This window comes from Trichomycterus rosablanca, chromosome 4 (assembly GCF_030014385.1).
Source record: "Trichomycterus rosablanca isolate fTriRos1 chromosome 4, fTriRos1.hap1, whole genome shotgun sequence".
NCBI classification, from domain to species: Eukaryota; Metazoa; Chordata; class Actinopteri; order Siluriformes; family Trichomycteridae; genus Trichomycterus; species Trichomycterus rosablanca.
The window spans coordinates 37,990,896-38,015,139 of NC_085991.1; the positions used below are offsets into that span (position 1 = coordinate 37,990,896).

The following is a 24,244-nucleotide window of genomic DNA, read 5'->3' on the forward strand; positions in this document are numbered from 1 at the left end:
AACAAGCAGTTAATAACAGAACACCTATTGGTGTTACTGATTTAAAGCAGTTAAAAAAAAAAAAAAAAAGAAGTCTGAGCCAAGCTTAGTCCACAGCAATGTATAAGACTTGTGTTAAATAAAATATTACTAAATGTGGTGCAAATAGTTATTAACTTATTAGACAATAACTTTTATATTTTAAAGAAAGGTTACATGGATTGCATGTTGTATAAGACTGTTTAAAATGTTTTACAATTACAGTTATGTTTTTACTTGTATCTTTTCTGTAAAACCATGTGTTATTTAATTATCTAAAATCATTCAGTGTGGCAAATGTAATAACAAGCCATCATAATGGGTGTAATTTATTTTTCACACAACCGTATTTCATTTTTCTGGTGTAAGCAACTAACCAATGTTTAGTGTGACTAAGTGTACTGGAACATTTAGCTAATTAATGATGGTAAATGATGTGGAAATACATATTTCAAAAGAGCTTTTTAAATAGTAAATGAACATAATCACACAAAAGAAACATTCATTATAATAATACTTAAGTTCATATTCAACACAAACACAACCCTCTCTGTCATAATTACACAGGTGATTGATTAGAAACACGTTCAACAGTTTACAATATTCTCTGTATCATATGATAGACAGGCTGTAGTGACTAATCTGGTAAAGGTTGACCTCGTTACTAGCTGTACTTGTCACAGAGAATCAGGATAGTACTTGGTCTAATCCGTGCAGCATCTAGGTCACCATCTGCTGCGTTTCAACCTCTGGCCACAGAACGGCGTTGTTCTCTTCTATTTCATAATTAACAATGTGGCATCTCTCCTAATTATTGATTTCAGGAGTTATGTAAAGTTCGTAGATTAGTTATATAAAATAAATTATATATATATATATATATATGTGTGTGTGTGTGTGTGTGTGTGTGTTATATATACGTATATATATAATTTTTTTTTTTTTTTAAGAAAAAGGTTCCTGCATGGTTCTGCATATCCGCAATCATGACTTGAATCCTATTAAAATATTACACTTATATTTATACACTTACACTTATATGCTTACACAAATAATTTGGAAATTGCTGGTTTTGTAAATTACTTACATTAATTATATGAAATAAATGTTATATATATTTATAATATAAAGGTTCCTGCATGGCCTTGAATCATATTAACATTTACAAATAATCTGAAAATTGCTAGTTTATCAGAGGAACCCTTGTAACGTTGGGTAATTAAAAGCAATTTGTTACTGATTATTTTTATTTTAGATTCCATGAAGATGTAATACCTAACAACAGCTTTGCTGATAAGTAGAAATGAGATTAACTTGTGTATGTAAATACTGTTTTTATCTATTATTTTTTTTTTTTTACATATTATTGATTAAAGTTTTTTTTTTTTTTACACATTTTAAATTAATGACATACATTTTAATGTAGATTTTTTTTTATTTAACTTCTAAAAAACTATTTAAAACATTAAAAAAGTGAGACAAATTCACCTGTTTAATTAACTCTAGAATGCTGTACACATACAATATGTGTGTGAGTGTAAACGTACACAGATCATTCAGTGACCACTCTCTGTATGTTCCAATCTCCCTCCTGCTGATTAATGGATTCACAGCAGGTAATTCTAGTTTATCATGTGACATTGACTTGGTTCTCAAGGGTGCCCTACATTCAGACATGTAATCCTTCAGAATGGAGCTCAGGATGATCCTTGAGAATGAAGCTTAGTCTTAAACCTGAGCCGAGAGCCTCTGGAAGATTCCACTCATGGGCTGTGAGGATGGTGTTAAGGTTCCTGGTAAAAATGACACATGTGAGGGTCGTCAGTGATGGTGTATCATGATGTTGCCGTCATCCACCAGGGTGAGCTGGGCCACCTGTCGCACAGCAGAGATCTTTTTAACTGCCTTCTGAAGCATCGCCTTAAAGTCCTTGGACTCTGGCCTGGAAAACACAGTACACCATAAAGAGTGTACATCAGCATGATTACTTCAATACTACTATATTACATAATTAGATTTGATTACAAACTCATTAATGCTTTATTTATGTTTTATTAGCTAGCCACTACCTAGCCTCTTTTTTAAAATAACTGATTTAAATACATTATATCTAGTATATTTCTTGTACAATTTAAGAATGTCCTGTAAATTTTGCACCCGAGAAAGACATCCAAGAAAGACAGACCACAAATATAATTAACCTTCATGCCAAACACAGTCAGGCATCCACTTTTTAAGAAGCCAGCCATGTTCACAGCTATCCATACCAGAAGAGTGCCATACCATATGAAAGAAGAGAGAATGTCTCTTTTTTTTTTTCATAAATCATGCATGAGCCAAAATGGGTATTAAAATGCTCTGTAGAATTACATATGTTTAATTTTACTGACAGACTGAAGAGTGAGGAGGATCTTCAGGAGTGCACACTTCTGAACTGAATAGCTTATACAGTATAAACCAGTCACTACACACACAAAGTCAAGGTGACGGTATAAGAAAAAATTATTAGGACTGATGACTGGCAGATTAAAGCTTGAGAAACATAACTTGAAAGTAGAAGAACTGAGTTAATTCATTGTTGGAGAATGTCGATCAGATATAATGGCACAGATGTGCTTATTGTGTCCCACAGCGCCCATCCTAGACACCACGTTCAGTAATGTTATACATTCTCCATGCATAACATTACCTCAGTTATTCTTCTTTGCAAGCTCTTTCTCCGCTTTCCGTCTCTTGTATGCAGCTATTTCCTCCATCTGCAAGCCATGTGCCATTTGCCTGCAAAATATATTAAAGAGGATGAAGAAGAAAGACACACAAGGACACACCCAGACAGATCACAAGCCATGAAAGGCCCTGTCTTACCCAGGCTTTAGTTCAGGTGGGCTGGGAAGTGGTTTGGTAAAGCTATCTTTCCCGATGAGCCAGTACGTCTCCTCTGTGCCCTTACCCTGCAGAAGAGACAGTATCAGAATAAAGTGGGCAAGGGCAACTAGTTAATTGGATGTATGAGGAAGGATAAAAAAAATTGTCTTGTCTTTTCAGAAGATAATATACCTCTTCTTTCCTAAAAAAGGTTTATACGAACATTCAGCAGTCAGGTTTTTAGGTAAACTTACCTGTGTTTACATTTGTAGACCATTTTAATTAGTAAACCTATATAGCTGAGGTATAAAGTTTGTATGAACTTGTAAGAGGCATGCAGTCTGTAAATGATTTTTTTGTTTAAATGATGTTTTTTTCTTTATGTTTATGGGTATATATATATATTTTTTTAAACATGCTGTCAAAAATGTAAATATACAGCAGTTTGTGTCATAGTCTTCTTATTCCTTGCTATTGATTAGGATTGTTCATAGCTGGTGACTTTTCTGTGGTCATATAAATAGAGCTAAATAAATAGATACAATCAGAGAAACAATGAATAAGCAGTTAAGAAACCTAATAACCCAAACATGAAACAGGGTGTTTTAGAGAAACACTATCCATATGGTTGTCAAGAGTTGAATTTGACTTAATGGCACTTAATAATAATAATAATAATAATAATAATAATAATAATAATAATAATAAACATTATTATTATTTATTATTATTATTATTATTAATAGCAAAACAACAACAATAATAACAATTAACATTATTAAATTATAATTTTTTCCAAATTACATGGATTTGTCTTCAGCCAAGGTCAGCAAGAAAGCCAAAACTGCTGAAAATTTATTTGTTTAAATGTAGCCCAAGAACCACCAACAATGGGTCCTTTCAATGGGCCTATTTTAAAGCTCACTCGACTATGTTCACACAGCTTATAAATTAGGCAGACCTATGTTTTGGTAGTGCCAACTGTCTGCATATAACAACAATTAGAGTTGATAATCAAGGAAACCACTTTTTTATTAACTGGTTAATGGGTGCAGTCAAGCTAGGTCTATTTACAGTATCTTGCCACATAAAAGTTACCAGCTAAAGTTATTTATAATTACTAAGAAGAAATTAGCAGGTCAGTGCTCAAGTGGTGCAGTAATAATTATGCTAACTAGGTTCCAGGGTTCAAATCCTGGTGCTATTTGTGCTATATATAGCAGTAGTATTAGCTGGTTCTATCTGTGTCTGGGGGATGGCCAAGGCCTCGCAATAGATCGGCATCCTGTCTGGGGCGTTTCTGCACTGTGCCCGGTAATTGCGGGAGGCTGGATCCACTACATACAGTGGTGCCAAAAAGTTAAAAAAAAAACGTTTGACCTCTGTCATTGCCAACAAAGGTTATGTTACAAAGTATTGAGTTGAACTTTTGTTATTGACCAAATACTTATTTTCCACCATAATTTACAAATAAATTCTTTAAAAATCCTACAATGTGATTTCCTGGATTTTTTTTTCTCATTTTGTCTCTCATAGTTGAAGTGTACCTATGATGAAAATTACAGACCTCTCTCATCTTTCTAAGTAGGAGAACTTGCACAATCAGTGGCTGACTAAATACTTTTTGACCCCACTGTAACCTTTGTTGGCAATGACAGAGGTGAAACGTTTCCTGTAAGTCTTCACCAGGTTTGCACACACTGTAGCTGGTATTTTGGCCCATTCCTCCATGCAGATCTCCTCTAGAGCAGTGATGTTTTGGGGCTGTCGCTGGGCAACACGGACTCCACAAATTTTTTATGGGGTTGAGGTCTGGAGACTGGCTAGGCCACCCCAGGACCTTGAAATGCTTTTTACGGAGCCACTCCTTCGTTGCCCGAGCGGTGTGTTTGGGATCATCGTCATGCTGGAAGACCCAGCCACGTTCCATCTTCAATGCTCTCACTGATGGAAGGAGGTTTTGGCTTAAAATCTCACGATACATGGCCCCGTTCATTCTTCCCTTAACATGGATCAGTCGTCCTGTCCCCTTTGCAGAAAAACAGCCCCAAAGCATGATGTTTCCACCCCCATGCTTCACAGTAGGTATGGTGTTCTTGGGTTTTTCTTCTTCCTCCAAACACGACGAGTTGAGTTTTTACCAAAAAGTTCCATTTTGGTTTCATCTGACCACATGATATTCTCCCAATCCTCTTCTGGATCATCCATATGCTCTCTGGCAAACTTCAGACGGGCCTGGACATGTACTGGCTTAAGCAGGGGGACACGCCTGGCACTGCAGGATTTGAGTCCCTCTCGGTGTAGTGTGTTACTGATGGTAGCCTTTGTTACTTTGGTCCCAGCTCTCTGCAGGTCATTCATCAGGTCCCTCCATGTAGTTCTGGGATTTTTGCTCACCGTTCTCATGATCATTTTGACCCCACGGGATGAGATCTTGACCCCAAGGGAGATTATCAATGGTCTTGTATGTCTTCCATTTTCTTACAATTGCTCCCACAGTTGATTTATTCACACCAACCTGCTTGCCTATTGTAGATTCACTCTTCCCAGCCTGGTGCAGGTCTACAATTTTCTTCCTGGTGTCCTTCGACAGCTCTTTGGTCTTGGCCATGGTTAAGTTTGGAGTCTGACTGTTTGAGGCTGTGGACAGGTGTCTTTTATACAGATAACGAGGTCAAACAGGTGCCATTAATACAGGTAACGAGTGGAGGACAGAAGAGCTTCTTAAAGAAGAAGTTACAGGTCTGTGAGAGCCAGAAATCTTGCTTGTTTGTTATTGACCAAATACTTATTTTCCACCATAATTTACGAATAAATTCTTTAAAACTCCTACAATGTGATTTCCTGGATTTTTTTTTCTCATTTTGTCTCTCATAGTTGAAGTGTACCTATGATGAAAATTACAGACCTCTCTCATCTTTCTAAGTAGGAGAACTTGCACAATCAGTGGCTGACTAAATACTTTTTGACTTCACTGTACCTGACTAGAATAAAGGCAGTAGTAAAACATGAAAATGAATTAAAACGAATCAGGTGGTTAAGCCACAAAAGTCAATGACAATACAGTACTTTAAAACACACCAAAATAACGCATATTTTTGACCCAGCATATTTTAGAAACCCAGCAATACAAATTCTTTAATCATGAAAATGTCAGGATTAAAAATAACAAGAATTTATTTAATATTAGTTCTTAGCTTTTCTTGAATGCACAGGGTTTTTAGATTTCTCTAAATCTTTTAATAATGTGAGATGTGAAATTCACATTCATTGAAAATATAAAATTTTATCTACTGTCCTTACTTTTTTAAACATTGGCTTGTAGACTTCAATAGGTTTACAAGTTTACTTCAACATGTTAATTAACCAACAAGTGTTTTTGGTTAGTTCTATGGACAACATTACTCACCTTCAGTTCAATTCTCCCCCTCGTCTGCACCTTATATCCAGCTTTCAATGCCATCAGGATCTGAACTGTACTGGAGTGCACATGGATCCTGTATGCTGCAGAAACCCAAACGCACAAATCAATCACAGCTTCAGAGCCACTTTAGAAAACTGAATCTCTTCATCTGAACTTTTTTCTTAGCAAGTTACACAGTAACTCACGCATTCCTGTGGATTCCATTCTAGATGCAGTGTTGATTGTGTCTCCAAATAAACAGTACCTTGGCATGGTCAAGCCCACAACCCCAGCTACACAAGGACCTTTACACAGACACACACATTAGCAAACAATTTTACAATTCAATTTACAACACCTGGAAAATTATTTTAACTGTTAACTGAAAGTAATTTGTAACTAGAAAAGGTGAATGCAATTGCATTAAAGAATAATACTGGTACTCAAATAGAGAGTACGGTGGCACAACAAATGCAACAAAGTAATTTCACAAGTAATATGGTATTCCAAAATCAAGCATCTCCATGATTAAGAAGCGTAAAAAAACAATAAAGAAGTAAAGGTAAAGTGCAGGTTTTATTGTATTTTTGTATTTATTTTTAACTGTTTTTCAATTGTATTTTAGTTTTTTATATTAAATCTGTGTTATTTTTAGTGTATAAGTGTCAAAAACAACCCCATTATTTTGCATTTGCCTAAATATATGCAGTTCTACAGGACCGCGGAACGCATTAACAGGTTTCTCTTACATCTTTATGGGAAAAAATACCTTGAAACTCAACGGCTTTAAAACTCGACACCAGTTTCAGAACCAGTTAATATTTAAAAAATCAAGGTACCACTGCATATCAAATTGTATAATAAGTTATATGATATGTATGACCTGTGTGAAGTCCTATTCGGATTCGAACAGGTACATCAGGCATGTGTCTCATCTTAAAAGTCCCCACTGTACTGAGGATGTCCAGAGCCATGTTGGAAATCTCTGCTGCATGCCGGTTTCCGTTTGGCACTGGCAAACCTGACGCCACCATGTAGGCATCACCTATCGTCTCCACCTGGACATTACAAACACAATGTGTTAAATAAATGTTTGTTTAAAAAAAAGTACATAATTTTTTTTTGGCTGCTCTGGTTAGGGGTCGCCACAGCCGATAATTCGTCTGCATCCTGACTTATTTATCCAGGCTTGGGACCAGCATTAAGGGCACTATGTGTCCCCAAAATGGTTGTGTTCACATAACACTATGCATTCTCTGTATTTGTGAGCCCAGCTCAGGATTCAAACCCCTGGAACTCAGGCACTGCTGTTACCAGCAGTATGGTTCTTACCATTACACCACACAATACAGTTTATTAAAATGTAATGACCACCAATGTCCTTTTGGTCACCCTTTATACTCACACAGTACATTTACATACACAGAATAGTATAGTATAGAAAAGTCCTACAGAAGCAGATGCTCTCATTTACTGACCAGTGATTTAGTTGGAGTGATACCTTATAGACATCATGATTGCTGATGATCGCATCAAAGAGTGTGTAGAGGTCGTTAAGAAGATCAACCACCTCAATGGGCTCACTGTTGGCCGAAATGGTCGTGAAGCCAACAATGTCACTGAAGTAAACAGTGACGCTGTCAAAGTACTCCGGTTTCACTGTGCTACCCAATTTAAGAACTCCAGCCACCGACCTGGAGCAGGGGGACAGAAGATAAACAGCATTTAAAGCAGATCATCTGTGGTCCTATAGTGAATTATTTTTCATTTATGAATGCAGCATAATACAGTACAGCAGCAGTTCTCAATGTTTTTTACTTTAAATAAAACATAAATGCTGCTACTCAAGAAAAAAAAAACATATAATCAGCACCCTAAATCTTGACTAAAACTGAAATCATTTTAATCTTCTGATGTGGGTATTGTTACTCACGATGGCAACATCTGTGTGAGAAGTTTCTCTGTCTTCTGTTTCTCAATTTCCAGCTCCTCAGTCCTCTCCCTGATGAGCTCCTCCAGGTTAGAGGAGTACTGCTCCAGCATCCTTAGCATGGAGTCTATGATGTTTGTTTTCTTCCCTTTATTTATGTTCTTAAACTTAGAGAGAAGAGGCACAGCAGGCACAAAGAAAAACAAGACCAAAAGTGTAATGGATCTCTAGAAAATAAAGTAAATTATCATATGACCAAAGGTACAATGTGGACACCAGAGTGCAAATGATACAGTAATAATATGTATATACGTATACTTCCAATACTACCATTACTATCACTACCATTTCAGTCACTCCTAAGGTAGACTGTACCATTTGTTGTCTCATCTGCTCGCCTTCAGTCTCATTATTGGTCACATCTTTATTAAGATTTGTGGTTGCACAAGCCAAAGAGGGTGCTGTATGTTAATGTAAATAGCTATATAGCTCATTTAATACACTTTATTGCTTTTTGAGTTTCTATATTAAATTGTGTCAACTGCATATTGATGAATGCTAACATCAGCTAGTTTGCCTGAAGTTACAGTGCAGCTAACTAACAAGCCTCTCAAACGGTTTAAGTAATTAATTTGGAGGGTCAGACCCCCCAATATGTCCTGTAACATTGAGTTCAGGTCACAACTATTGGTGGTAATATAACATGAGTCTATATCAAATTAATTAAATGATTTACAATGTTACTGTTCCAGTGCAGTTTTATATACGAGGGATCTTCAAAAAGTTTTGGTTGGAAACGGTAAGGGTGGGAGGAGTTGGTCGTGTCTGAGAGACTGAGAGAGCTTATAGTCTGGATTTAGCTGATTTCCACCTTTTTGGACCACACAAAGAAGCTTTAAGGGGAAGAAGATGTTCATGTGATGATGATTGGAAAGCAGTGGTGCATCAGTGGTTAGACGCTCAAAAAAAATTTTTGCTGATGGCATTAAATAGTTGGTACAACTCTAGGAAAAATGCATCGGAAGGTGATTATATAGAAAAGTGATGTCTTAATAAATAGAGTTTTAAAAAAATGGGGAGACTTTTTGAAGAACCTTTGTATTTTATGTAAACACTTCCAGTTTCTTCCAGTCCAAAGTTAACAGTTAGAGTACCTGATCAAAGATCTCATCGAAGGTGAGTCTTCTCTCAGACTGTTCATTCCAGCACTGCTTCATCAGCTGGATGCACTCTGGTGGAGCATGATCTGGAGACACGATTGGTCGGCACAATGGTGGAGGATTCCGCACCTTCTGAACAATTTCTGCAGGGTTCAGGGAGACTTATAAAAACTACAATAAAACAATTTCTGCTAACAGGAGATGAAGAAGGTCATTACTATTCAAGTTATGTAGCTCAAGGTCTCAAGGTCTTGTGACCTACCTTGTGCCGACAGCTCTAACATGCAGAAAGGAGGCCCTCGCACCACCACTTCCTGCATGATGATGGAGAAGCTGTATACATCCCCTGGCAAACTGCCCTTTAGCCCTGGAAAGGAACCTCTTAGGATCTCAGGCGCCGTCCACAGCAACTCTGTGGGGCAGTCAGGTAACAACATTAGGATATTTTAGTAGAAAAGTTTAAAAAAGTCCAAGCATAAGACATAACATACACACTCACCCTCAGGTGATGGCTCTTCATAAGGAAACTTCTGGGCCTCCAAAACTTCATTATAGCCATAGTCAGTTACTTTAAGCACAAAGCGTCCATCAACCACACAGTTTCTGGATTTCAGCCTGCCGTGACATACATTTCTGTGGTGGAGGTATTTCATTCCCTGCATGCAAACATCATTAATACAAAAACCAACAGTAGAACCCGTCATATTTATTAAATTAGGTCAACACAAACAATGCATCAAATCTAAACAAAACTAAATATACTTAATTAATAAAAATTGTGCCAATCTGGTCCCATTGTGGTTTACAAGGTGTAACATAAAGCCTCTATAAAGGGTGTTCATGTACTAGCTTATTTTTTGTTTAAGTGCCTGTTAAATTTCGTTTTTAAATTATTATTATTATTATCTGCGACCCATTTTTTTTGGCTCATGACCCACCCAACCCTGAATTAGGGTTTCCCAACCAGGGCTTTCTGAACCTATATATGCAATGTCACCAAATAATAGAACATGCAAAATTCCTAACAGACTGTGTCCAGAAACAAGGATTAAAACCAGGTCCCCAAGTCACCTACTTGTGCGGCAACCACTCTACTAGAAAAGACACTGACTCACTCACCCACTTTCTTAACTGCTTATCCAATTAGGGTCACGGGGAGGAGGGGCTTGGGGCTGGAGCCTATCCTAGCTTTTCAATGGGCGCAAGGCACACAGTAACACCCTGGACATGGCACCAGTCCATCGCAGGGCAGACAGACAGACAGACACACACACACACACACACACACACACACACACATTCACCTATAGGGCAATTCAGTGTGTCCAGTGACAGCATGTTTTTGGACTGTGGGAGGAAACCGGAGCTACCGGAGGAAACACACGCAGACACGGGGACACCATGCAAACTCCACACAGAAAGGACCGGGACCGCCCCGCCTGGGGATCGAACCCAGGACCTTCTTGCTGTGAGGCAACAGCGACCCACCGAGCCACCGAGCTGCCCTTACTAAAAAAGACATAGGCCAGTTATTGATGTTGCAATGATATGCATGGTTCAAAATCACCATATTAATTTATTCTGAATGTGTTGAATGGAGTTGAGTTCTGGGCTTAACTCCAGAAAAAGGCAGAAGAAGGACAGAAAAAGGCATTTATGCAAATGTTGCTACAAAGTTAAAAGCATATAATGTATTTGATTTAATTCTTGTTTTACATCTGTTAGTAAATGATGTGGCTGAAACAGCTGAAGTCAATAATTAGACAGGGTGTCCATCTGCTTTAGACCATACAGTGTACAAGTCTATAAATTGTTACTATTCATTTATTTTTTAGTTATGTAAATTAACTCTTTAAATTAACAAATTAAATTTAATTTGTGTGTAGTAATTCCTGTGTGTAGTAATTGCGTGCATGCTATAAATGCAGTTGACAGATGAATACACCTAAAAAACAACAATGCATACCTTTAACATGAATTCTTCTCTGTTTATTATAAAACTTGATTACTTAATTGATTCTCTGAAGCAGTTCACCTCCTTACCACTTATAAACACAATGTGTTGACAGACAGTTTTACCTTAATGAGGTCCAGCAGGATGGAAGATTTAAACATCCAGTCTAGTTTGACATCCTCATTAAGCAGCAGGTCTTCCAGGCTGCCACGGGAACAAAATTCTGTCACTATGGCGAAGACCCCACAGTCGTGAAAGAAGCCCATGAATGGGTTCACATTCTCATGCCTCATGTCTTTCATCTGCAGAGAAAGATAAATATTCTTTACTGATTGGTTTACATTTAGGAATAAATAAAGTACACCTACCCATCTATTTACCTACCTACCTACCAACCTACCTCCCTACCTACCAACCAACCTACCAATCACTGAAAAGAATGAAATAATAAGCTAGCACATAAGTAAGCAGAGGTATAGGCCACCATTATTGTTGGACCTTTCAAAATCTGACACTTAATTCCACAAAAATGTCAAAGTGTTGAAAGCTCCCTAAGCCCTCTAATTGACCACAGTGACATCTCATGAAATCACTTTTGCATATGGAAGTGTTAGCTCAGTGTTTGAGGTACTGGACCACCACTACCAGGTTTAAACAAGGCACTTTACCCTCAATTGTTTTAACTGAATTCAGTCACAATTTTAAGTTGCTTTAAATAAAAGAATGACATAAATGTGAATAATATAACAATCCCTTTGCCCTTATGTTTTATAGACTAGACCAGACACAGAAAAAGTGTTACTATTCATTCATTTAACTGATTTCTTTAGAAAAATGCAGAAGGAACCTACTAGCTCAAACACATCACTGGTACTTGGGGTGATGCTCCTAAAGTTTCCATAGGGAAGTCTTTTTAGCCACGCCCAGTCTCCCTGCAAAACAAGGTATAATTAAAATACAGGTCCTTCTCAAAAAATTAGCATATTGTGATAAAGTTCATTATTTTCCATAATGTAATGATAAAAATTAAACTTTCATATATTTTAGATTCATTGCACACCAACTGAAATATTTCAGGTCTTTTATTGTTTTAATACTGATGATTTTGGCATACAGCTCATGAAAACCCAAAATTCCTATCTCAAAAAATTAGCATATTTCATCCGACCAATAAAAGAAAAGTGTTTTTAATACAAAAAAAGTCAACCTTCAAATAATTATGTTCAGTTATGCACTCAATACTTGGTCGGGAATCCTTTTGCAGAAATGACTGCTTCAATGCGGCGTGGCATGGAGGCAATCAGCCTGTGGCACTGCTGAGGTGTTATGGAGGCCCAGGATGCTTCGATAGCGGCCTTAAGCTCATCCAGAGTGTTGGGTCTTGTGTCTCTCAACTTTCTCTTCACAATATCCCACAGATTCTCTATGGGGTTCAGGTCAGGAGAGTTGGCAGGCCAATTGAGCACAGTAATACCATGGTCAGTAAACCATTCACCAGTGGTTTTGGCACTGTGAGCAGGTGCCAGGTCGTGCTGAAAAATGAAATCTTCATCTCCATAAAGCTTTTCAGCAGATGGAAGCATGAAGTGCTCCAAAATCTCCTGATAGCTAGCTGCATTGACCCTGCCCTTGATAAAACACAGTGGACCAACACCAGCAGCTGACATGGCACCCCAGACCATCACTGACTGTGGGTACTTGACACTGGACTTCAGGCATTTCGGCATTTCCTTCTCCCCAGTCTTCCTCCAGACTCTGGCATCTTGATTTCCGAATGACATGCAAAATTTGCTTTCATCCGAAAACAGTACTTTGGACCACTGAGCAACAGTCCAGTGCTGCTGTTTCTGGTTCAAAAGTGGCTTGACCTGGGGAATGCGGCACCTGTAGCCCATTTCCTGCACACGCCTGTGCACGGTGGCTCTGGATGTTTCTACTCCAGACTCAGTCCACTGCTTCCGCAGGTCCCCCAAGGTCTGGAATCGGCCCTTCTCCACAATCTTCCTCAGGGTCCGGTCACCTCTTCTCGTTGTGCAGCGTTTTCTGCCACACTTTTTCCTTCCCACAGACTTCCCACTGAGGTGCCTTGATACAGCACTCTGGGAACAGCCTATTCGTTTAGAAATTTCTTTCTGTGTCTTACCCTCTTGCTTGAGGGTGTCAATGATGGCCTTCTGGACAGCAGTCAGGTCGGCAGTCTTACCCATGATTGCAGTTTTGAGTAATGAACCAGGCTGGGAGTTTTTAAAAGCCTCAGGAATCTTTTGCAGGTGTTTAGAGTTAATTCGTTGATTCAGATGATTAGGTTAATAGCTCGTTTAGAGAACCTTTTCATGATATGCTAATTTTTTGAGATAGGAATTTTGGGTTTTCATGAGCTGTATGCCAAAATCATCAGTATTAAAACAATAAAAGACCTGAAATATTTCAGTTGGTGTGCAATGAATCTAAAATATATGAAAGTTAAATTTTTATCATTACATTATGGAAAATAATGAACTTTATCACAATATGCTAATTTTTTGAGAAGGACCTGTACATATTCAAATAAATAATAACAATATAATGACTGCTCTTCTGAGTGAATCTGTCATTGCATTTTGGATTGCATTTAGGTCATTAAGCAAAATATGTCAAACACAATTTAATTAACTTTTATTATTGGCAGATGACCTTACATTATCTTCATATTTTTTATATTATCAAAAGCTGCATTAGTTCTTCGTCTGACATGACAAACCCCTGTTGATAATAATTTGTTTTTGACATTTCCAAATGTCCGAGAAGCACTGACGGAGTTTTGCTCCTTTCAACCCTTCCATAAATTCAATTTTTTTGTCTCTTTTGTGGTTAAGTGGAGTCCTAGATTAGCTTTTCCGGTATTGGCATAGTGTTTTGTAGAAACTGTAAAGTGACTGCTTGACCTTTATAGTAATTACAAGAGCTTTACAACAACCAAAGGGATTCATTCAACACATTGTAAGAGTGATATTCATGGACAACTTTTAGTCTATAAATAAAGCTTTACATAGTATGGTGTTTTAACTCCAGTTACATTTGTATACTGTCGTGTATAATTTAATGATCTGAAACTGAAGCCATTCAGTGTGACAAATGCAATAACAGAGGCAATTAGAAGGCAGGGAATAACATTTGACATATTAAATAAATTAAACTTTTAAATATATAATACATAATTTTTATATATTTATATATAATATATATATATATAAATAAGTGTGATTTACTTCATAGATGGCGACATTTGAGTTCTCATAGGTGACCGGAGATTGACTTGAGTAAGGAGAGTTGTGACTTGAAGAGCTTTTCCTGGTTTCACTAGTCTTACTCTCATCCATGCTTAGCTTCTGTTTTTAAAAATAGTATCAGTCGTTTTTAGTATCATAAAGAATTGTATTTATTAGACATATTTTGTCTGTGTTGTATAGAGACCTGAAAAATTGACCTTGTTACTCAGTGATGGGTTGATAAAAGTGACGTCGGCCAAGGTCAGTAAGATTTTGTTTGGTCCTTGAACCAATTGGATCTGAACGATTCGTCGCCTATAAAACATAAAAATAATAAGAGAAAACTTTAATTTTCATATAAGCATGTGCATTTGTAATCATGCATTTTATAAACAAGAAAACTAGACAGTTGTTACCTGATAAAGTAAACAAATGCAGCAAAAGAGAAGATTAGTAAAATAACACAAAGGATAAAAATAAGCAGATGATAAAGATCCACACCTGACAAAACAGAGAAAACAGAGAGAGGTTTTATAGCGTTAAATCTACATTATTGCCTCATATTTTATTAATGCTTATATGTACATACATGTATTTATTATACTTATCTCCAAAAGAGTTAAAATAAAAGTATTTACATTACATTTGGATATTGCAAAGTAAAATAAAAGAAATAAAAGAATTATAAGTATGTGTGTGTAAAGCAACTGTGTGCAGATTAGGATATTTACATGGGTAGAAACAGTACACTATGAGAAAAGTCTGTAAAGCTACATAAAGAAAGATTACGAGTGTGTGTGTGTGTGTGTGTGTGTGTGTGCAAAATGCAAAAGAATCATGATGTACCAGGTAACAGTGAGAGATGCCAGTGTAATTGCAATATAGTTTGTGAATGAGAAAAAATAATAATAATAAATAAATGGAGTAAAAACTTGTACAGTGGTACCTTGTAACTCAACGTCCCCTAAACTCAAAATCTTTAAACCTTAATGCCCTTCATCGAGAAATTTGTATCCTTAAACTCAACATTTCCCTTAAACTCAGTGTTGTTTTTTAAAAATTTATTTATTTATTTCAAATTAACAATGAACAGTCGCTTTGTTCAGCGCTCGGCTTGAGCGGTGCAGTAAAACATCATCAAAGTGTGAATATGAGACGAATCTGCGTTTGTGTGGAATAACCGTTAAATCCAGTCTGAAAGCTCCACATGATTCTGTGTTTATCTGGATTTTCCTCACTTTGAAACTTGTGTTACAGCTCGAGGTTCTAAACATTTGTGAGAATCAGCTTTTTATTTCAGTGTTTATATATTATATTTGTGTTATTTTAGTGTATAAGTGTCAAAAACAACCCCAATATTTTACATTAGCCTAAAATATATGCAAGTCCATGGGACGATGGAACGCATTAACAGGTTTTTCATACATCCTTATAATAAAAAATGCCTTGAAACTCAACGCCTTTTAAACTCAATGGCAGTCCTAGAATCAAGTCGAGTTTCATGGTACCACTGTACTGTATGAATGGCAGGAGCTTTACTCCTAAAATCCTAAAAAACTCCTGAATGTTATGTTCGCCCTCATGTTGCCTAGCAACACTGTTAACAAACTACCTGGGGTCGCGGAAGAATGCTTTTTGTAAGTGTTTTTGTAAATAAAAACATTTATAAATTGAACATTGTTGTATTTTATTATATTTTATGTCTGACCGCCGTTTTATAAAAGCAATAAGCCACTCAAAACCGTGCGTTACTGCTATGATTTTATCACAGGGAAAGAAGTTTTAGGACTCCGCTTCGCGTCGTGCCAAAACAACCTTCCCCGTGATTAAATCGCAGTAACGCACGGTCTCTCATGGCTTATTGCTTTAAGAAATTAAATGTCCCTGCAGTAGAGTTCCATTGACCTGTAGAATTTAATGCAAGGTACATTTAAATCTTGTGAACTACATATGTTTAAGATGCTTTATGTTGGTTTTCTATACATTTGTCACCCATTTGCATGTGTTTTTGTGTATGCATGGGTTTGAGTGCCCTCGTACCTCCGCTACAGATAATCCCCTGTGTGAACCAGCAGCTGGAGTCACTCTTGGGTGGACCTAATCGGGGGAAGTGAATGAAGTGACCCAGGAAGTGCACCATGTCCGTATCCATTTGTATCCGGTAACAAGGCCTCAGTTCCCACGAAACGCCGTCTGTGTCTAACACCACATAGTTCAACATAGCTAAACCTGTGTTAGTGGTGCGGATGAATTGACTAAAGCCTTTAAATTCCAGATTACGGGCATGATGGGCTAGACTGGCTGCAGACATCCACTGGCCTGATGCCCTCAAACTGTGCAGTGCATGGGCCATGAACAGGATGGAGGAATAGATGGTGCCAAACAGTGGAGATACCTGGAGGAAAAAAAAGACTCAGCTTAAAGTAAACAAGACAGGACTAAACAGGGCTTCATCAGTTCTGCACCAGGGAAATTATTATAAACCTTCTAAACTTAAATTCTCTCTAAACTTAAACTCTCAGTGTTGCTGTGACCTAGTAGTACAACACAGGGAGTGTGTGGGAGCTCACCAGTTAAGGTACTGGACTAAAAAGCAGAAGGTTGCTGATTCAAGTGCTACCACTGCCAAGTTTCCACTGTTGAACTTTTAAGCAAGGCCCTGAATCCTCAATTGCTTGAGTGGTATTCGGTCAAAATTGTGATTTGCTTTGGATCAAACATTATGCTAAATGCCAATTTAAAGTGTTTAATCTAAAGGTAGGTACTCAATATTTTTTCATAAGTACATAGTATTTTAGGACAGAATTTGCACATTTACTTCTACAGTACCTTATTTTGTTGTTGTACCTTATATTTTTGCATATTTTTTATTTCCTCCTGGGCCACGCCATGTCGTAACACAAACTTATCTTAATAATTTTATTTTTCTGGCTCCTGGGTGCACTGGACAGGGCATCGATCCATTGCAGGCTACAAGCAGACGTAGAATATTTTATTTATGAATTTTTTCCCATTTTCTCCCTATTTAGTGTAGTCAATTTGTCTTCCGCTGCTGGGGGATCCCTGATTGCAGTCAAGGTGGGTATATTGCTGCTCACGCCTCCTCTGACCCGCGTGCAGCCCTTAGCGGAACCCTTTTTCACACATGCATTCTGCACAGGCCCCTCTCTCTCTGCTAATCAGGGACCTTACACAGCGTTAGAAGACCCCGCCCCCATAGTCCAGTCATACCACCCTAGCAGAAAGGTGTCTGCTGCAGGCACTGCCAATTATGCCTGCTAGATTGCGCCCAGCCGACCGGTGGCAACGCCGAGTTTTGAACCGAGGAATTCAGAATCTCTGCGCTGCTGTGTTAGCGGAATATCCCGCTGCGCCACCTCGGCACCCAAACATAGCCAATCTGTACAGACAACCGGCTGGTTGAAAGCAATCAGATTAGATCTAATAGACTGCGGTACCACCCAAGCACCAAATACTGTAATGTCACAATATCCAAGGATTTTTTATTAGGATGATGATTGTACTTATTACTGCCAAAAGTAAATAAAAAAATAAAAAATAAAAAAAATAATAATATATATATATATATATATATATATATATATATATATATATATATATATATATATATATAATTTTTTTTTTTTTTTTTTAACCACTTTATTCTAAATAGGGTGTCAGTAGGTCTGGCGTCTGTCCTGAAAACACTCTGATGGACCATTTTATTATTTAAAGTCCATTTCTAATAAATTTAAATAGTGTGAACTTCTCTGAAGGTTAACATAATCTTAAGGAATCACAGGTGCAGGGTGTGTGCTTGTATATATCTCTAAAACACTTTCTGAGGGCTTGGTTATATCCAGGTTTGGTGACTTTCTCAGCCTTACACTGCACCTGGTGTGGTTTAATGTTCTCAGGCAGCTCTCCACTCCTCTGTGCCTCGATGTAAGCTTTGTAAAAAGAGTGCTGCTCTGGAGACTCCATACTAATGGTGAGCACGGCATCATAGGCACGCTGTAATTTGCTGTTGTTGCGTAGGTTGTAGTGAGCGAGGTGCTGATAGGGCAAGCTGTACAGGAGGGTGTCATAAGGCACAAACACCACAGAACCCTCTGTCATTCGCATGTCTTGGGCCATCTCCAGCAGCATCTGTTGATCTTTTCCCCCAATCAAGACTGAGTGCATACAGAGGATCACCACTAGAATGGAAAAGAGAAAAGTCAATCTATAGCTAAAACAACTGCCTTTTAATATTATTTTTTGGGGAGGGGTTTCTATTTATCTAGTGATTTCCAAATTCTGGTGCCTATCGTAATCCTCTGCCTATTTGCACCACCCTGTTACTCCTCCCTCTAACATGCACACAGTTATAGCCAGCCGCTTTTTATTTACCAGCGGAGAACTCACACAGATTTTTGTCATGTACGAAGAGTCATGCTAATCTCCGCACGAGTCTGCAGAAGCAGATTGGAGGAACTCTAGACTGACCTCTCAACCACAGACATGGCCAGTCGTTTTTAGCTTTATACCTGGCTAGGTCAGTAGCACAGCTGAGAATCAAACTTCTGCACCACCCAAGAGCCCTTATTATTATTTTTTATACATATATTTGGTTATTCCAGTGACAAGTAAGACTTACAGCGTAGGTCCTTCATTTTCTTGATCTTGGTCAGGGTCTTGCGCACACTGGTAGCATCATTTCCAATGGAGGCCACTATTCCAACAGGCATACCATGGCTGCGCAAAGCATTGGCTACCTTGCTTGCAGTCTCTACCCAGATATCATCACCCGAGGAAAGAATCCCAACATGAGCCCAACGGAAGTGCTGCATGAGGCGTAGCAGCACAAGTGTAGGCAGAGGAACAGTGTAGACAAATGTTGGGTGGCTGCGTGTGGCCTCCAGCTCATAGCCAACACACGACCAAGAGAACACTGCCTTGTTCCAGCTTTTTCCTAGTAGGGATGCTGCGTCACAATAACCTGGGTTGACTGGCCCAATAAAACCAGATACTTGAGTATAGTAACTCAGGAACTGGGAGAGAGCATGTGAAGTATTACACTCCTCCTCCAGTATTACATAATCAAAGGTAACCCCAGGAGACAGAGATGGGTCCTTGTTGATTCGACTTATAGCTAGTCTTGCTGCAGCACTGGGATAAGCTTTGGCAAAGTGTGGGTCACAAGACCATGGCCCCACTACCCCAACTCGAAAAACAGCAGCCGCAGTGCAATTAGGTAAAAGGAGACACAGCAGAATTACAGAGGCCCAGAGGGGCCAGGTGGAGTATGAGAAGATGTGGATATACTGATGGAAGTAAGCAGGATGTTGATCAGGGGTCTGAAGTCCTCGATTGGCCCACTCTGGTAGGTTGTGAAAGGCACAAAGCCACCGTCGCATCTCAGGACTACAGGTCAAGTAGATTGTGTGCTCTGGGGCCCACTTTCTGTCATGTCAGATTTTACTAGAGTCCTCCCATAGTTCTATGCAAAGAAAAACAAATATTATTTTTGTCCCAAATACACAATGTAATACTTTGACCACATTTTCTGGGGTCTCAGTAATGAGCTGTTAATAAAAACAGCTGTAAATAAAAACTGTGGTTTCTGTGGTTTCCAGGGTTCTGCAAATAGAACAAAAACATATGACGTTGGCCTTTCAACATCCAGCCAATGTGGACAAAGTGGTGTTCTCTGTGCCTATCGGTGTGTGTTTTGCACATACACAACATTAACTAGAATTTATTATTCTCATGCCAGGTTTACATTTTGTGATTCTAGCATAAATTTGGTTTACATAAAAGATAAACTTGTGACCACAAAAATGTTTGTTTTCCCTGAGTCAGATGTTAAAAATGTTATCTTATAAGCTAGTTTGCCAGCTGGCTAAACAGAGTTAGGCTGTGTATCAAATCACACACTACATACTATATTGTTTAAAACTGTAGTATATGGTTTGGAACTCAAATTTCCAGTCATGCCAGATACATTTACATTATTTACAGCACAGTCTCTAGCTTTAAGTGATTTCACAATGGCAACTTCCAATGGGAATAAACATTTACAAGAAAACTTAAGAGAAAACTTGTGAATTAGTGACTGCTACCAATAGCACTGAGTTCACATTTAAAGCAGCAGTGCTTTATATAAATGCAAAGTTGAAGAAAAAACAGTACAGTGGAAACTCGATTTAATGGATTTTGGATTTAACGGACAAAATCTGGAAAACCAAATGTCTGGTCCGATTGTTTAAAATTCCTGCTAGAAGCATACCATGACCAGTAGTTCACTAATTGTCCACTAGTCTGCACGCGTCTTTCTGGTTACACTAAGCTTTATTTTGTTGGGAGGCTCTCTTTGTTCTCGCCTTTTTCTCTGTGTTTTATGCTTAATTTTTGCAAGTTCTAGTGCTTAGATATGCACCAGCACTGCTCCAGTAGCCTCCAGCAGATGGCAAATGAAATTTTTCCCCAGTAGGACAGTACACCAATGTTAATATTTATTTACAGGTTTAACATATTTACATATCTATTTACGTTGTACATAAAAGAAAAGAAACTTCGCTGGACAATCGCATTTTACTGACCAGTACTGACCAATAATCACAAACTTGTGTCCATATTCATGTCTTTTTTACAGTTAAAATTTGTACAGTTTTCTACAGTTCATTTCAAACCTCATTTACAGGAAATCATTGTATCTCTTTTAGTTTGGTATAACAAGTAATAGAGGGATTTAGTGTAAGAAGAGGATCAACACAATCCTGTTAAGTGTACACTGCATACAATAATTCTATGCTGCACTAAGACTTATACATACGACATACTTAAATATGACCTTTATAAAAGGAATTTTAAAAAACACTAACTAAGCTTTAAGGTTTGTGCATTAAGCCTTTACTTTCATGGCACTGGATTGAAAATATTCAGCACTTTCTAAAAAAGAATAAATGATTTTTAAAAAAGCCATTGCTAATTCAACTAATGAAAAGATGGCAAATATTATTATATTATTCAGTCTTTGTAAATAGCTTAAAAAATGCAAACACACTAACACTATTCCCTATTGATTCTCAGTACAAGTAAAATAATCGTAAATTATTGCTGATAAGTGCTTACAGCTAGATGTACATATACATAAAGTAGTAGGGTTTACATACCGATTGTAGTTGCTAATAGATGTCCATGGCTTCTTATCCCTATCCATGTAGCTGAAACCTACAGACCACCATCATTTTCCAGAAAGAAAAACTCACCTGCAGGATTCAAGAGCCCAATAACACTGGCTTACAAACGTTGTACTTTTACTGTTTTTAGAATAAACTACATATAAGTGACTGTAAAAACAGTAAAGGATCAAGATGAAAGCCATTGGTTCTATGTAGGACCTGTTAGGGCTCTGGACAGCAGTGGGTTACATTTCTAATCCTCTCCACATCCCCTTTGTTTGAAGTGACGGCAAAGTCGACCTCAGGGAAGTGACCTGATTATATATTAAGATTATATCAATCCAATTTGCTACCAGTATTGATACAATGTATTTAAACCTTTTCATTTTTTACTTTGAATAGTTTAAAATGTAAAATACAAAGTTTGGGCCAATTTATATGTCATTTAATTAACCATTAAAATTTAATGTTTTATTTCAGCAAGCTGTTAATTCTGGTCAGAGTTGTAATCTGTTTTCAGTGATTGACAGGTACAGGGGGGCTGACAAACCGTCAGTAACTATAGTCAGTCACTGTACATACATTGCATCTATAACATGTAATAGATGAACCTAATAAAACAGACAATAGTATAGTGGTCTTTGCTGTTTTAGGAATATGTCCCAAATACATAAATGACCAAGTGCATAAAAGTTAGAGTAGTCTAGCAGACATTTAGTTCTTTAAACACATTTTTTTTTTACCTTTTACTGCAGGTTTTTTGAAACATACAACCAGTATAATACTAATACCCTATTTTTGTTAGAGAATAAAGATGTCATCATTTACTCAGTAGTAACTATTATCCTATCTCTCTTGACTATTGCTCTAAAATAACTTGATATCCTTAGCAACCAGTGACTGAAAACGCCTAATCTAAACAGTTTCTTTATCAGTTCTACTCTTCTTCAGCTTATATAGCTGAACATAACATATAGAACTTGATTGTACTCACAGAACTCATCTTGCTGGCTGCTGCATTTCACCTCCTTCTGTGCTTTACACCATTTGATCTGTAGTAGATGTGCAATTTGCTAACATTGGTAAAAAGTGAAGTAAAAAATGAGCTACACAAACATTCTAAATAGCTAAATGACACCTTCTGCTAAATTGATTATAACTTTTGAATAGAAGATGATAGATTCAAAATTATTTTCTTGACAAATGGCTCACAAAATTGCAAACATTTCATATACTCTATATTTTTCTCTATATTGCACAGAAATGTGTTAAAAATGTAAGTATTTATGTATGAAATAAAAATTGAGTTGATTTTAAAGGATTTTTGTATAGATTTGGTTATATTACACTTAAATAACCATACTGAGTTTTATATCATTTTAAAGAACTGATTCTTCTGGTTATAATGGTGTGTATATATAGTCTATGCTATGTACTGTATTTACACAATAAGGTTTTTTCTATGAATTATGTTACATAGTGTCCGAAAATGGAATGTTCCACTCAGGCATGAAAGGGTTAAGATACAGTACGTACATGTTGCACACATGCCCAAAGACACCCAGGAAAAATTGCTGTGTAACACCCAAATGATTTTGAAGTTTTGCTCTAAATTGTGAGGTTTGTGGAAATTCTTCAAAACATTTAGTTTGACCATTTAATAAAAATAGTATTTTTAAAAACACTGTTGCTTTTTTGTCTTTATATTAATGAGGACAATTAAATTAAAAGCTCTTATTTTTTATTAAAGCCATAGAAAGTTATGTAAGTGGTGCTTGGTGGCACAGCAGTCTAATGCGGTAGCAGATCACCACTGAGATCTTAAAGTCTCAAATTTGAACAATTGCTGTTGATCGGACATGCGTTGATCGGACATGCGCCCACACTGGCACATTTAGCCTGGGTTAAGGTCAAATGGGTTACTAATTGCTGTTGCAGATGCAGCCTCTGTTGTCTAGTTGAGACATCTACCAGAGGGATGGTTTATCCATGGATAGGGCGCCAAATATTTGCATCTTTGGCAGGTAAAAAGAAAAGGTTAGGGGCTGTGCTTGAATTGAAGGGGCATTGCAGCTCTCCTCAGACTTTGTGGTTGGACATTGGTAGTTTACATTAGCACATTAGAGCTCAGATATCACAGTGTTTCTCGCTAACACGGTTTGGTTTAAAAGTCCTGTTTTGTAGATATTTAGCTCTAAGGCAGAACACATTGTTTGGAATTCGGATACTGTTTTTCTTTATTTAAACAGCAACAGGTGAACTCAAGATCAAAGAAAGAAAGAAGGAATTTAAAAAAATCCCACCTGTTTCCCTAAACTAAAAGCTGTGCTTAAAGAAGTTTAATGATACTTTTTGATGTGCAGTGGCTTTCTAAGAATGTAGTTCGAGAACTAAAAAATGTTATATATAACACAGAGGAAAGATTAGCTGAGCTGAGAATAAAAAGAAACTGGTGTCCATTTGGTCTTAGGTGCGGGTGCGTACAGAGACACACGTCTTT

At 37.5% G+C, this 24,244-nt stretch overlaps 1 protein-coding gene across 1 annotated transcript; it reads right to left on the minus strand.

Moving 5' to 3' along the window:
- Positions 1-1,872: 1,872 nt before the first annotated feature.
- Positions 1,873-19,977, minus strand: gc2 (guanylyl cyclase 2). Its single transcript, XM_062993290.1, has 19 exons — positions 19,218-19,977; positions 18,473-18,777; positions 16,619-16,973; positions 14,995-15,079; positions 14,797-14,893; positions 14,579-14,698; positions 12,182-12,262; positions 11,456-11,632; positions 9,876-10,032; positions 9,639-9,788; positions 9,371-9,519; positions 8,220-8,383; positions 7,788-7,980; positions 7,170-7,344; positions 6,493-6,591; positions 6,293-6,387; positions 2,884-2,969; positions 2,708-2,796; positions 1,873-1,960 (listed from the first exon to the last, which is right to left on the minus strand). Exons 1-18 carry the CDS (start codon positions 19,975-19,977, stop codon positions 2,709-2,711), a joined length of 3,336 nt encoding a protein of 1,111 aa, XP_062849360.1. The 3' UTR covers positions 1,873-1,960; position 2,708.
- Between the last annotated feature and the right edge of the window lie 4,267 nt (positions 19,978-24,244).